This window comes from Lepidochelys kempii, chromosome 2, assembly GCF_965140285.1.
Source record: "Lepidochelys kempii isolate rLepKem1 chromosome 2, rLepKem1.hap1, whole genome shotgun sequence".
NCBI classification, from domain to species: Eukaryota; Metazoa; Chordata; order Testudines; family Cheloniidae; genus Lepidochelys; species Lepidochelys kempii.
The window spans coordinates 113,769,604-113,785,266 of record NC_136381.1 but is presented as its reverse complement, the minus strand read 5'-3'; the positions used below and the strand labels follow the sequence as shown (position 1 = coordinate 113,785,266).

Sequence of the window (15,663 nt, the reverse complement as noted above, 5' to 3'; positions counted from 1 at the left end):
AACTTGGATAAAGACTATAACTTGATAATATGGAATAAATGCCTTAATTAGTTGTTAAGTTAAATGTTCCCATTTTCTGGACAAAATAAACTGCATTTATTGGAAATAGACTCAAGGCTGCAGGTAGCAGTGTTTATCAGCCCAGGATATTATTCAGTTAGTAAGAAGTACCTTCGGTCTCTCATAAGCAGAGCTGTTAGGGACACTTGTAGTTAAGATTGCCTAACATTTTCCATTATAATTCCCTGCTTTCAGTAGCTTATAAACTTTGCCAAACGTAGCCATGTAGGCTGAAATTTTCCATGCTTGCCCTCTGCCTCAAGCTGAACAATTTTGGAAAGTTGCAGTAAAAGCAGTTCCGCCCTTTTAAAAAACAAGGTTAAGGAAAAATCTTAGTTATGCGAATGTTAAATGTATTTTTTCCCCAACTGTTTCTTTGAAGAGTTCTTGTGCCTCCCTGCTTTGTAGCAGGAGCTTGGAATTTGGCAGGGGAATAGTCCTTGGGTCTTCTCCTTTTCCCATGAAAATTTACCCAGATATGGTCAAGTTATAAGCCCCTGAACTTTGCCATTTGAATTCAGTGGGAAGTTACTTACATGACTAAGTGGCTGTAGGATCAGGCCTTGAAAAGTCAAAAAATTCACCACGCTTATTTCTGACCATATCAGAATCAATATTGAAAAATTATAAACTTAGACTATGAAAACATTTGCTATGAGGCCGCGTGTAAATATTATTACTAAAATGAACAGCGGATTCAAGCAGGAAAATATTTTAAAATAAAGGGCTTACAAAAGTGTGTAAAGAAATGCTTAGTATTATCTACCTCAGTCCTATAGTTTGTAGCATCCTCATCTGGTAAGAGCAGGGCTGGAGTTAGTCAGCCCTAGGCTCTCTCAGTAATGGACATATTAAGATGCTAATAATTCCAACTAATGCTGCTGTGTGGAGGAACTTTAATCCTTTTCTTTCCCTCTTGGAGGTAAAATGCCATTATAGCAACTAACTAATCAACACCATTGTAAAAAATACTGATCTGAGTGGCAGGCCAAGGACATAAGGACAAAATTAATCAAGAGGGTTTACCCATGAATAAGTAGGATTAAAAACTCAGTTTTACTAGCTGAAGTGCTAGCAAATCTATAGTGAAAAGTTATGTCAGTGTTTCTATTAAATCGCTGTTTGCAGTTAACTTCCTGAAATTTTCATTTTTCTGGCTGGAAGGTTCAGGTCTCATTTGTGGCCTAAGGAGAACATTCTTTGGAAAAGTTTGAAGAAAAAATGGTGGTTCAGCCACTTTTTGAGGGAGAACAAAACACCCTCATTCCCCTTCTCCAAATGTGTTTGCCATTGATAAAATATTCTTGAGGTTGATTTTTTTTTAAACAGTTTTTGTGCTCAAATGGTGGGATTAGAACTTTGACTGGGAAATAACCTTTATAGAACAGAAGAGCTGTAAAAAATTAGACTGAAAACAAGTTTTGTATTTGCAAAGTTATAAGTGCTTGAAAATCCTAGAATAAGCATTTGCAGAAGTTGGGATACTAGATTTTAGGCACATTCACCAACGTTCTAAGCAAAGGAAACAAATCTGGGGAGGCTAACTCAGGTGCTCAGTGAACATACAGTATATGTCTGCTGAGGTACACACTGAAAAGAGCAGGGCTCCTTTGCCAGACTGAAGAATGTCTGAAGAATATTTACTTCAGTGGGTTTTGGGTCAGGCACCATATCAATAAAGAGCATCTGTTTTATTAATTGTGGACATTGAGCAGGATAGAGCCTTTTTCTTCTTTAAAATACATAAGATCTTCAATTGCATAAAACAAAAACAAAAAAAAACCTCTTAAAGACCATTAGATTTGCACAGTTAAGTCAGGAAATGCAATTAAGTTTGTGCTTTCTTAAGATCCCTTGCCTCATTCAGTACCTGTCTCCCACACATAAATGATGCATGGACTCATCCATACACAGTTGTACTATGTAGTGGAATGTTACCCAGGCATATCTAAGATGTTAGAGGAATGTATCCTTTTTTTCTTTGAGAGAGGATTAAATCACATAATTAGACAGGGTCAAACTGCATACATGTAAGAGGACAGAGTTAAGAAGGGTGCAGGAAACCTTAATTTTCACTTATCCTGAGTGCTTTACACAAACATCCTTCAAGTTCTCCAAGTAGATTTTCTTTTTTCCCCTTTCTTTCTTTTTGCTGTAGTAGACACTATTTTCACCAAGCTGGATTCTTGTATTGGTTATTTTGTGACCAAGACGAAATGTGCCAAAACTTTTAAAACAAATATTTAAACACAATCATTATAACAATGCTGCTAATGTTAACATGTCCTATATTGCTTTACAAACTTACACTGATATCCACAGCAAAATGCACACAGCTCTTGTGATGTATCAACTATGTAATAACAATATCATACAGAACTTAGGTCAGCAAGCAAATAATACATTTTTCCGACTAAATTTTTACAGGGAACTTAGGCAGGCAGAAAGCAATTACCAAGGTTGGAACTGGACCAAGGCATCTTGGTTAACAAGCCTCAGCTTGCAAAAAAAGGTGCCATAGGCTCTTTCAGTTACAGTAAGTGGTCACAGCCTCTGTTTGACAACTCTTCCAAAGACTGCACCTTATTATTAAAAACCTGTAACCTTCATGGTTCCTCCCCTCCCCTCCACGTAAGAAGGAAGCAGAAACCGTAGAGTTGAACATTATCACAAGTAACATCTCTAATATTAGATAATACTCTAAGCATTCATGAATTACAAAAGCTCAGGGACCTATCAGTGCAGTGATCACGCACACATGGATATAAAGCATAGTGTTCCTTTTTGCATTGCCAAAAGAACTTGAGTGATTTTTTTTTCATCTAATGTTTTGAAAGCAGTGTGGGAGTAATGGAACTACACTCATCCCTGTCAGGTTGCTTATAATGCAAGCTTCTGGCTCTAGGTCTACACTTTTAAGCAGAAGCTGGCAAACTCAAATGATGGAGGGAAGTAGGAAAACAGTGGGCGGGGGGAATGATAGCCCCATATTAAGCCCTGCATTTAAGGAATCAGTGTCCCCTACATGCTTTCCACTTTTTGATGATGGAAGATTGAGGCATATGCATAAGTTTACAAAATATTGGCATAGGTCCTATATTAAGAGTATTTCCCTGTGAGATCCATACTGTTTTTAAATGTGTGTTTAGAGAAGGTAATTTCTCACAATGAAGTAGGGAATTTTGGCCTAGTTACTTGGGGTCTCTTTTAGTCCTTATATAAAAATGTATTCTGTGCACATCAGTGTAGTCACCTCAAAGTGATGATACAAAGCTTCTGCAATATATAATGCAGCTGACAAAAATGTACTTAAAGTACAAAATATATATGTTAAATATCAAAATATATCCTTAAAGCTAAGTTGTAAGATGATCTAAAAAAATCTGTCTCTTAAAATATGTGCTTAATGCATCAAATAACCAAGCTTACCTGTGTGCTGGATACCGCTCAGCTAAATCTTACTCCTTTATCTTTATTGTGGGCCTGGACCTAAAAAAACCCAAACCAGATGAATGCTAATCTAATAATGCAGGTGTTCTCCATTTGGGAAACCCTGCCAATGTTTTGAATACCCCTCTTTGCTTTGTTACTTGTGCCATTGAACACGCTTTGTTTTAAAATATTCTTTTTATTGGAGATTTAATTATAGGAACAAAAGAAATGAGACTTAAACACTAGCACACAGCAGGCATACTAATGTAGAGAAAAGTAAAGAGTTAGTCGGAATCCAGATGTTTAAATAATGCTTAGGAGCTCAGTCAATCAAAATGCAAAGATGCTAGCATTGACTACAGTGAAAGCACTCAGTTATGTAAATCCCTGAATACTGATTGGCTGAAAATCTGAATGACAATGATTGATGTTACTATTCAATAACAACCGTGAAATGTGTCAACCCCTGTGCAATGTTCAGATCACAACTATCAGTAACTACTCACAACACACTGTTTTGCATGACAGCTATGGTTATTTCTCACTGGCTACACAACACAGATCCCGCACACTTAATCTCTGCAGAATGTACGTCATATGTGCACAGAAACTCTGGCAACCTAAGCTTTTCACCTCTTCCCACTACCATTTTATGCCACCTGCCACTGTTCACGACCACTCACCATGCTCCTCCTTTTGCTAGTATTTGTTCCTATGGAAAAACTAAACCATTGTGACTCCACAAGAGGGAGTAATTCATAGAATCATAGAAATGGAGAGATGGAAGGGACCTCGAGAGATCATCAAGTTTAGCTCCCTGTGATCCACAGAGTTTATACTCATTCTCTCTGTTCCATTGTCCAAGTTATTAATGAAAATACTGAATAATATGAGACCCAGGACTGACCCTTCCTACAGGACCCCACTAGATATGTCTTCTCCGTGTGACAACAAACTGTTGATAACTACTTTTTGAGTACTGTCTTTCAACCAGGTGTGCACCCACTTCATAGTAATTTAATCTAGACCATATTGCCCTAGTTTGCATATGAGAATGTCATGTGGGACTGTGTCAAATCCTTACTAAAAATAAAGATACATCACATCTAGTGTTTTTCCTCCAATCCACTAGGCCAGTAACCCTGTCAAAGAAGGAAATTACAAGCTGGTTGCTTAATAGTTTGTCCCAGTATCTTTCCATGTATCAAAGTTAGGCTGACTGATCTGTAATTCCCAGGGTCGTCCTTGTTCCCTTTTTTAAAGATAGGTACTATGTTCGCCCTTCTCCAGTCCTCTGGGTTCTCAAAGATAATCGCTAATGGTTCTAAGATTGCTTCAACTAGTTCCTTAAGTACTCTAGGATGAAATTCATCAGGCCCTACTGACTTGAATACATCAAACTTATCTCTTTAACCTATTTTTTTTCACTATTTGCTTGCATTCCTCCCTCTTCCCCCCCCCCCATTAATAATAATTGTGTTGAGCACCTGGTCACCACTGTCTACTGCCCGAGGTGGCCAACAAACAGTCTCCTTTCTCCTCTGGTGCTGCTGTAGTCATCCTTAGTTGGCTAGCATCCTCTGTCCCAGATGTTTCCACATATGTCCTGTCAATGAAGCCCTTGTGCTCCTGGTTGCTACGCAAACAAGCCACCTCCTTTTGCAGCTCTTATCTGCTTCCTGAGGGACTCCACTTGCAGATGCCTCTCACAAAGGTGGTTCCATCTGCCTGGTATTCATCTGTGTAGATGCGCAGTCTGCATTCCCAGCAAGTCCAGACCAGACCAGAGTGGAAACCTGCAGAAATTGCTTTCTTAGGTGCATGATATTGTTTAAAGATTCCCCTCCTCCCTGAAACACATGAGGGTGGATAGGTAACAGCATCCTAATCCATCCCTTCCCTAGCATAATCCATCTTTTAAAATTACTCAGAATGGTGAAAAACACACTTTTCAAAGAGAGATTGAAGTGTTCTCCAACTGGTTTTTGAATGTTATAATTCTTGACATCTGATTTGTGTCCATTTATTCTTTTACGTAGAGACTGTCCAGTTTGGCCAATGTCTCTCTCTGGTCACTCGATTACAGACCTAAAAGTAGCAATTCTTCAACAAAACAACTTCAAAAACAGACTCCAACGAGAGACTGCTGAATTGGAATTAATTTGCAAACGGGACACCATTAATTTAGGCTTGAATAAAGACTGGGAGCGGATGTGTCATTACACAAAGTAAAACTATTTCCCCATGTTTATTTCCCACCCCCCCCTACTGTTTTTCACACGTTCTTGTCAACTGCTGGAAATGGCCCACCTTGATTATCACTACAAAAGGTTTTTTTCTCTCCTGCTGGTAATAGCTCACCTTACCTGATCACTCTTGTCACAGTGTGTATGGTAACACTCATTGTTTCATGTTCTCTGTGTATATAAAATTTCCCCACTGTATTTTCCACTGCGTGCATCCAATGAAGTGAGCTGCAGCTCACGAAATCTTATGCTCAAATAAATTTGTTAGTCTCCAAGGTGCCATAAGTCCTCCTTTTCTTTTTGCAGATACAGACTAACACGGCTGCTACTCTGAACCTGTTATTAGATTATATTTCTGTTAACAGTTGCTATGAGCACAGAAAGAAAATATATAGTATCCCTTCTTGGTTAATGCACAGATTACTATCTAGGATGCAAGGTCTGAATCATTACGCAAAGAATTATTTAAAGACTCAGAGCTCTTCCATATCCTAATCCTACTACTAATTTAAAAGCATAAAGGCTTGAAATGTTGCAAGGTAGTTCTAATGATACAATTTTTTTAACCTAAAGCTCAGTGCGTATGTTTTTCTGTGTGATGCATGTTTTGATTGTGGTTTCACAGCTGAATAGAGTAATGGTAGTAGGTCTTAATTCTTATTAAGATCTGATTTTTTTTCGTAAGTCATTCATCTTGACAGTAAGTTGTCTGTGTAAATTCCCGTAAACAGAGGCTCTTTTTGAAATTTTAACACTAAAACCAGACATCCTTGAATATTAGGGTTTTTTTCTGAGCCAAATGCTGTTTTGTGCTGATATTTTCTTTGGAGAGCTCGGCAGACTGACATTTAATCCAATATAAAATAAAATATTAGTGCATCCAAGCAGTTCATCTTTTGTCAAATATGATCCAGCCAGTTTGGCTTGGAATCGGATACAACAGATGGGGTTTCTCTTTGCTGAAGAAAATTCTTCTCTCTTCCCAAGGTGTGGTACAAAAAAAGAAAAGAAAGAAAGAATATCTGTAGTTTAGCTTACCAACTAAAACTGATCAAGAGTTTGATTTCTGAATGATGGGCAAAGACAGTAGTGTCAGTTCAGCTTTTAGACTTAAAGTCAATGGGACTTCTCATGTGAATAGAGTTACCCGCCTGCTTAAGTGTTTGCAGAATCAGGGCTGTTTTGTGCACTAGTTGTCAGTTAACTCCTAGTACATTTGGTTGATATAAGTGAAGAATTCTGGTAAAATCTAATTTTAGTCTCTTCTGCCTCTTAACTCGACACATTTCTGACTAGCACTTTCCATTCTTTTTGTTTGTCTCTTTAAAAAGATTGTGTAGTAGTGATTCATACTAAATGCAAGGATGTCCACCTATGAGTCAGTAACAAACTTGGGAATATCCCACTGGTAAGCTTGGCAAACAAATCTGTCATCACTGGAAACTTAATGAACCAGGAAACCAATTCCCTCTACCCCCTGCAAAATAACTATTTATTAAAAGAAACACTTTATATAGAGAAGATTTAAGGGGGAAAATCACAGTCTGAAAGGCATGAGAACAATGCATAAGTAAAAGATACAGGATTGGCATAAGTGTGCCTAATGATACACTTTGGAAAATGGAAGCTTAGAGCCCTTGGTTGTTTGTGACTTAGTAGTGGAAAGTAGCTGATGCACTTGTGTTGTACTTTGAGTGTTGGGTGATAGACATTTGTGATTCTGTTTTGTATCAGCATTACAATTCAGATGATGTCAAGTTCTCTTGTCCTATTCCCCCATAGCTGATAACTCTGTTAGAAAAACTTTGCTAGGCCTTCAGTGGAATAACTATTTTTCTAATTTTTGTATTGGGTCTATTTTACAGGTGAGAAGCAAAGGTTTGGCTGTGATAGATCAGGATTTGATGTGGAGGATTCTGATGGCCCGGAGGATGATGATAATGACAATGAAGATGATGATGAAGACAGCCAAGCTGAATCAGTCTTATCTACAACCCCCTCAGTTACCGCCAGCCCTCAGCATCATCCATCTAGAAACATCCTACAGGAGACCACAAGTGCTGATGAAGACATCAGAATTACAGACTGCTTTGCTGGGGTCCACACAGACTCTATGGATGGTCTACCTAAAGCACTACTTACAAAGATGACTGTACTCAGTACAGTACAATCAGACTGCAGGAATTCCAGGTCACCAATAGCAATCACACATCAAGAAGCAAAAGAAGAGAAAATACAAGACAAGGAAACAAGTATAGAACCTACCATCTCCCCTGGCCCTTCTCCTAGATCTCCATGTCATCAGATGTCTGTAGATTATCCAGATACAGCAGAAGCTTTGGGAAGTTCTGCAACACCAACGACTGTTGTTTCAAAGGTTAGAGTATTCAATTTAGGGGGAGAAGGGAGACTTGTATTTTAAATCCTTCTCAAGAGCTGTGATTGGGAGCCAACCCTATTATCTATCCTTATTTTGGTGATTTTTCTAAAAGCCATCTAGTTTCCTTCCTTATATTCTTCATACAATTGTTGCAGACTGATACAGATTTAAAAAAAAAAAAAAAGAATTCCAAGTTTAGGAGCATAGTAATAATATAGAAACACGGTTTTTACCTTCCCCCCCCCAAATAAAAAAAGTGTGTAGATTAGATTGTATCTCCAGGACTAAAAGGATTAGTTATAACATGGTTCTTTAGATTTTTGCAAAAGTTTTGAATTAATTGGCTGTACTGTTCAGACTAACTAGTGGTATATACCAAATAGACTTAGTGCTAGAATAGAATGGTATGTTCCGGGATCCAAAAAACCTGCACAGTAGTTGCCCTTGTTCAATACCAAGGGCTGGGAAGAGTACAGAATTACTAATCTCAAGCTATAAAAAAATTAAGACTTGTATTCAAAGTTTCCAGCCCAGTGCACCTTCACCTAGGCAAAAGGATTAGTTGTTGGGAACAGGACAGCATCAACAGGAGGCGGTTCCATTGTGTCTGTCTGGAGCTTCACCTGCATATGGCATACTGAGCAAGATGCTCGGGTGATGCATGCGCCATGCTGATGGAATCTTGAGGGATATGTTCCTTGGGGAATTCTGCACCAAAAACTAAAAGTTCTGTGCACAATTTTAAAATTCTGCATATTTTGTCAAAAGAACACAATGTAATCACACAAGTTTCAATTATTTTGGTAATTTATTTCAAAATACCTGTCAGCAAGTATGTCTGTAACAATACAGGAAAAAAAAGATTCAGGAAATGTTTTTTTGACAAATAGATTCCTTACTTGGCATGCTAATACCAAACTTTGAGTAATAATTCATTTAAACTATAAAACAAAAATTTATTTCCTGCACCCCCTCAGAACCAGGACAAAGGCTTGGAGAAGTGAGGGTAATGGAGGAGCTGAGGGAGAGGGAAGTAATTGCTGGGAAGGAGCCTGGGAGTGAATCTGGAGGGTTGTTGGGTGTGGGTGGGTGAAGTATGGAACGAGTTTTGTTTTGTTTTTTTTGGGGGTAGAGGGGTAAGGGAGGTGAGATTGTTTAGGGAGTTGGGAAGCTTCCCCAATGCAGACCTTGGCTGATCCCTAGCCTCTCCCATTCATTCAGACACCTCTGCCCCATCCTAATGTGTCACTGCATCACCACTCCCCCATATCCTCATGTGTCCCTGCACCTCTCTTCAGCCACCCCTCTTCCATTCCCCCCATGGGTCTCTGCACCTGAACTCCCATTCAGCCCCTGGTTCAATGCTGTCACACCATAGCCTCCTGTGCCCTGCCCCACTCTGTCCCTCCCACTAGCCCTTCTGAACCCCAGTCTGTGACCCCCACCACAGCAGCCCTGTGTGCTCTTTCCTGTCTGTCCCCCCCCATATCCCATGACTCCTCACCTGGCCCTGCAGGCAAGGCTCTTTAAAGAACACAGCCACTGCTGCCTTCATCTCCGAAGCTGGCTTTTCCAGCCCTGAGCTGGCTGCCCTCTCTTCTGACACAACTGCAGCCCCTGGTGGGAGAAAGGTGTAATTGCAGCGCCTCTCTGACAATCTGTTTTCGGGGGAGGAGGGGAATCTGCAGGGGATATGAATTCTGCGCGTGCAGAGTAGGAGTAGGGATTGAACCAACCAGCCTCTAGCAAACTGAGGAAAACACAGATGGGAAATGGCAATTTTCAGCATCTTATAACTCAGCCAAATGGTGACGGCATAAGGCACCTGCCTCCTCAGTCTCTGCAGTAACCTGACGTATGAGGTAGGGTCACGGGGGATAGTAAGCCCTAGTAGTAGCATTGCAGTTGCCCCTAGAAGCCCCAGTTGCAATGGGAGCCCCATTGTGGTAGGCACTGTACAAACACACAGGCCGAGAGTATCCCTATATCAAACTGTTTACAGTCTAAATAGACAAGACAGACAAGGAGTGTGAGAAGAGACAGGCACACACAGGCAAAGTTAGTTGTCCACGACCATGCAGCAGGTCAATGGCAGAACTGCGTACAGACCCCAGGTCTCCCAAGTCCCAGTTCAGTGCCTTCTCCATTTAACCATGTCAGTTTATGGTAACAATACTTTATCATGCATCTCTTTTCATTCTAATCTTCCAGATTAAAATCCTGTATTAACAAATGCATTTAGCATGAGCCTTTCAGTGCAGAGATTGTAATGCTGCTGATGTGTGGCTAAATAAATACCCCCGAGGAGAGGAGGACGCTTCTAGATCTGGATGTCCAGTTACAAGATACCACAGTAGTTAATCCCCAGTCGAGAGCTGAGTTTCACAATGAATTTACTATAAGGGAAATGCCAAAATGCTTGTTAAGTATTAACACTAGAGAGAAAGCAGATGTACTAGACTTAGGAAAGTTTTATTAAAGGGTGAGGAGGCGGAGACATAATCAATAATTGTTCAAGTCATGAGCTGCATTGTGAACTGATTTGCTGCAACTTCCTAAAGGGAAAGTAGGCTGTAATTCAAACTACCTCCTTGAGGGTATTTTGATTTAATTGAGCTGCATTGGCACTCTTAATATTGAAATGTTTTTGCTGCTCTTTCGTAGAGCACAGCGCCTGTGCGGCTTCCCTCACCACCCGTGGACCAAAGCACGCAGACAACAATGGTGGTTCCTTCAGCAGCTTCGCCCTATCCTGACATCCAAGAAGAGAAGCTGCATGCCACGGAACTGACAGCTCCTCTGACTCATTTATTTAGCCACCTTCCGTTGCACTCACAGCAGCAAGCCAAGACACCTTATGGTATGGTCCCAGTAGGGGGAATTCATGTGGTCCCTGCTGGCCTAGCCACATACTCCACATTTGTACCAATTCAAGCTGGGCCAGTGCAACTCACCATTCCTGCTGTTAGCGTGATCCACAGAACTACAAGTGCGCTTGGTGACACGGCACGTGCAGTCTCTGCCACTGCAAATCCACTCGGAGTTGCTGAAGTGAACAGTGTTGTGCCATGTATTCCAATAGGTCAGATTAACGGGCCAGGCGTCCAGAGTCTGACTGCCCCAAGCCTACAACCTCTTCCACCGTTGGGCATGGAGACAGTGAACATATTAGGCCTGACAAATACAAATATAGCCCCTCAAATACATCCTTCAGGACTCACGCTAAATGCTGTGGGACTACAAGTTTTGACTGCAAACACTTCTCCTCAGAGCAACCCCAGCCCACATACACACATTCCAGGCCTGCAAATACTGAATATAGCACTGCCTACGTTGATCCCTTCAGTCAGCCCCGTAACTACAGATGGGCAAGGAGTTCCAGAAACACCAGCTTCCAGTAACAAAGCCTGTGAAATTCACCAAGAGCGGACTCCTGTGAGTTTTCCTGCAGCTGACAGCAATCCGATCACTAGTGCTTTATCTCCTCAAGCGGCACCGACGGTCCAGTGGTACAACATAAAAAAAGTTGCAGAGCCTTTTCCTTCGAAGGAGTATGAAAGACTCGATGGTCCTGGAAAAACAGATACTGAAAAGGCTGACCCAGTAAATCATGTCAAACCAAAGTGTGATGTCATTTCCATTCAGGTCAAAAGGGCTTCCACCTCAGAACCCATCTTGAAGGTGAATTCTGAAGTTTTAACCAAGTCCCCAGTCCATCAAACCCTCTCTCCAAAGAGACAGGTACATAGGCCAGCAGGATTGTCACGAAGGCAGAATACTGTACAGTTTAGTGATGGCAGCAGTGATGATGAGGACAGACTTGTAATAGCAACCTAGATTTTTTTATTATTATTATTATAACACTTACAGGTTTCTTTGCAAACCTTCCTTTCCTTAAAGCACATTTTTCTGACACAAACTCATTACTAATCTTTGTGCAATCATGAACTCTTGACCAATAATTGTTGTTTCTCGTCAGCTCCAGCCATTCTTGTACATGTTGTATAGACAATTGTGCCTTTTTGGAGTTTTATGTTTAGAAACCTGTACAGATTGTTGAAAATATATATAAATATATATATATATATACATAAAATATGTATATTAAAACCAGGTAGTTGCTTGTGTTTAGTAAGTAAAAACATCTTATGTCAGAAAAACTAAAATGATTAAATTATATGTTGCACTGTTAAATGTAAATTTTTATGGCTGTGGGGCAAAGTTTCTGTGTACAGATCTAGTATGTAAAACTCCATATTTATTGTATCCATATTAGTCTTGGAACAAGGGTCTGTCCATCTTTCTTGTGTAAGACAGTAGCTTTACACTTAAAACAGAATACAGTATCTGTGTTATGAAATATTACAGTAAAATTTTGTTTACTGACTTTACCATTGCTTATGTTGTGCCTTCTTGATACTAATTAGTGATTGGTGAGCTGCCTAGATCATTTATTTTAATACAGCCCCCATAATTTGCTTTCTATTTTGAAACTGCTGATCAACTGCCTGCAACCATGGTTTCACCCATAAAGAGTGAATTAGCAGGTGTTTCATGCTCTCAGGAAGCAAAGGCTTCCTTTTTAAAATTCCTGTAGGGAGCGTATTTGCTTCTAAATTTTTCATATTTATTATCAAAGCCTGAATGTCAAAATAAGCCTTTTTTACTGACCAAAAATGACAAGGTTTGAGGATAATCTTGTCTTTTGTAACTGTGAACGATAAAGCCACATTTTAATGAAACTAAAAGATAGCTGAGCAACAAAGGAGTAGTTTGTGTCTTCTTGCTTGTAGTATCACTAGTGCAAGTGGCAAAAGAATGATGCTGCAGCAGTGAGGGTTTTGCAGTACTAGTTGTCAGGATACTTCCTTAGCTTCTCATAAGTATTTCATTTCAGGACATTGTTACTTCTAGCAGTAAGTGGCTAATTTTGCCTTAAATACAGTTTCATCTTATTCATTCAGGAAAAAGAAAATAGTTTGATGCATACCATTAACTTGCCCCAATTCCAACAATTGTAAGCATACAAGATATGGAACAATTCCAAAATATTGGAAGTGAATGAGATTCTGTGCATGTACAGTGCAAGCAATTTAAAATTACCAAGAGGCCTTGAAGTGTTCAAGAGACAATATACAAGTCTAAGCTGTCCTAAATTTGGAATTATCCTGAAATTGATGAGATTAAAAAAAAAAAAAACTTTCTCAACCACAAAGTGCTTCATTTTTTCCTTTTAATAAGTGTATGGAAGTGGGTTAAAAAGAGCATTTTAGAAAACAGCAGATTTATAAAGCCATTTTAAAAATTGTATTCAAAATTCAGTAGAACAAAGTAATAAAACTGATAAGCAGCAACCTTTCTGGTGAAAGTAAAGATGATGTGTGCATAGGTAATGATGATTGAAAAACTTGAAAATCACAGTTGAAACTGAATGTTAGCTGAGTGTTGCATTGCTCACAGATTTATTCCTGTAAATTACAACTACTCTTATCTTGCATTGCTCTAGTTCAAGTGCAATATTATATCCCTTAGCTGTTTATCTGTTTTTGTACTTTACTCACGTTGTCTACAGTATTACAGCACACAGTAATGAAATAATCCAATGAATACAATGTTGACCTTTGACTTTAAGAAATAACATTTACAGTATAACAACATATCAATGGGATTGTCAACTAATTGCAATAATGCACAGCAGTTAGAACCAAATGTACTGGCAGAGAAAAATCACACTCAGTTCGAAATGAATTGTCATGTTATCCTTTCATAGAGTTTTGTTAGGGGTCTGATCACCTGAAACCATGAGCATCCTCAACTCCCCCCAAAGTTACTGGGAGTTAAGAGTGGTCAACACTTCTCGAAATTGGGCCTCAAATGCGTGCCTTGCATTTAGCTGCTGTGTATTGGTATGTTCATTTTATAACTGTTCTAATGTAAAGGTGGACATCTTTTACTACGTTTTCATTATATTGGACATGTCTGGATTTATATGAAGTCATCTTTACTACTAAAGGGGTGTAAGCATTGCTTCATTATATGTTCTTTAATGGACTGATCCTGCTCCAATGGGAGTTCTTGATTTTAATAAGTACAAAATCAGGCCCTAAGTATGCCTCTGATATTTTAAATGTTTTATCTAGCTATAGTTATTGAAAGAGTTCTTGCTTAGAGCTTTTTGAAAAGTGCAAATAATTTTCATATGACTTTTCTAAGAAGCTTTGTATTAATTTTAGCTCTCTTCCATAAAGTGCACACATGTGGATATAAACAAATGTGAGTTACACTACTGATTAATTTGAGGATCATTTGCACGTATCAGGTTGGAAAAGAGATTAAATGGATGAGACAATGTTAAGCAAAAGAAAAACAGTCTCTAAAAAGTGTTCGAAGGATATAATTTGAGTGGAATAACATCACTGTGCACATATGATTTTTACATAAGGAGATAGCAATTTTTTGCTTATTTCATCACACTTACACCATAATCGTGTGGGAGTTGGCAGAGATTTATTTTGCTGTATATAGTTCCATCTAAGTATTCCCTTGGCTGGCACTGCATGTGCCAGCATTCTTAGGGTTAACTCTCTCTGAGAAGCATTATACTAGCAAAGTGGAAGAGAAGTGATTGATTCACTATAAATGAAACCCAGTGACTCAGACCATCTATATGCAGCTCTGTTCTATTCTAGGTTTCATAACAACACCAAGAAGCGTGATGCAAGAGAAGAAGAGTGCAGTGACAAGACAAGTGTCTCACTTGGTAAGTCAATGGCAGCAATAAGGAGCAGGGGAAGGACCCATAGGCTGTCAGGTGGAGCGTTAGTGACACCAGTACTACTGCTAGGAACTGCTGGCATCACTTACCCCACACAAACAGCTGAGCTGATGTTTGAAGTAGGATTTCCACTAATGACCAGGCTAAGGGGTAATTGCAGATAAGCCATATAGATAGTATTTTTAGAAGGGGAAGTGGAAGGAAATAGATGTGGATAATTGTCACCCTTTTGCCTTCCTGTGTATTACATGGTAAGGTCCAGGCCTTATTGTGTGTTTGTACAGCACCTGACTCTTTGTGGCTAGTATCAGAAATGTGGCCACAGTTTACAGATGCATGGGATTCTTGCCTACTCCTCTTCCGTGTCTGTCAACTTGGCTTTAATTAACACACCTTGCCAACAGAAGCTTTTAGTTATTTAGGAGAACATTTTTTATTTCAGTTTTATGCACTGAAAATTGGTTGTCAAGAATATAAAAGGCATATAACATTCACATAGTGCACTTTTTTTTCAAGTTACAGAACTTCTCTGTCACACATGGTTATTTTACCATTGATATAAGCATGTGACTACATGCAGAGCAATCCTGGCTTTCCTTTTTTAAAAAAAAAAAGTTGTCTATACTTGTGCCCTCCCATATTTGCTTTGGCACCGTTCGTGATGAGGTGATTCATCCTTTCCTTGCCTCTAAGGGCCTACTCCTGCTCTCACTGAAATCAGTAGCAAAACTTTCATTGACACTGACCATGCAGGATTAGAAAGGAAGGGG

The 15,663-nt window shown here is 39.4% G+C and overlaps 1 protein-coding gene across 20 annotated transcripts in view; it reads left to right on the top strand.

Annotated features, from left to right (window-relative positions):
• HIVEP1 (HIVEP zinc finger 1) overlaps positions 1 to 15,318 on the top strand; it is a 187,235-nt gene extending 171,917 nt beyond the window's left edge. For 17 of the 20 annotated variants that reach the window (XM_078851610.1, XM_078851617.1, XM_078851616.1 and 14 more), the window contains 2 exons: positions 7,604 to 8,115; positions 10,783 to 13,677. In XM_078851610.1, coding sequence (XP_078707736.1) covers positions 7,604 to 8,115; positions 10,783 to 11,955 — 1,685 coding nt within the window. In that variant the 3' untranslated portion in view covers positions 11,956 to 13,677. Of the gene's footprint in view, positions 1 to 7,603; positions 8,116 to 10,782; positions 13,678 to 14,807 lie in introns of those variants that run through there. The other 3 variants (XM_073332049.2, XM_073332045.2, XM_078851621.1) reach the window with 2 other exon arrangements.
• Positions 15,319 to 15,663: the final 345 nt, after the last annotated feature.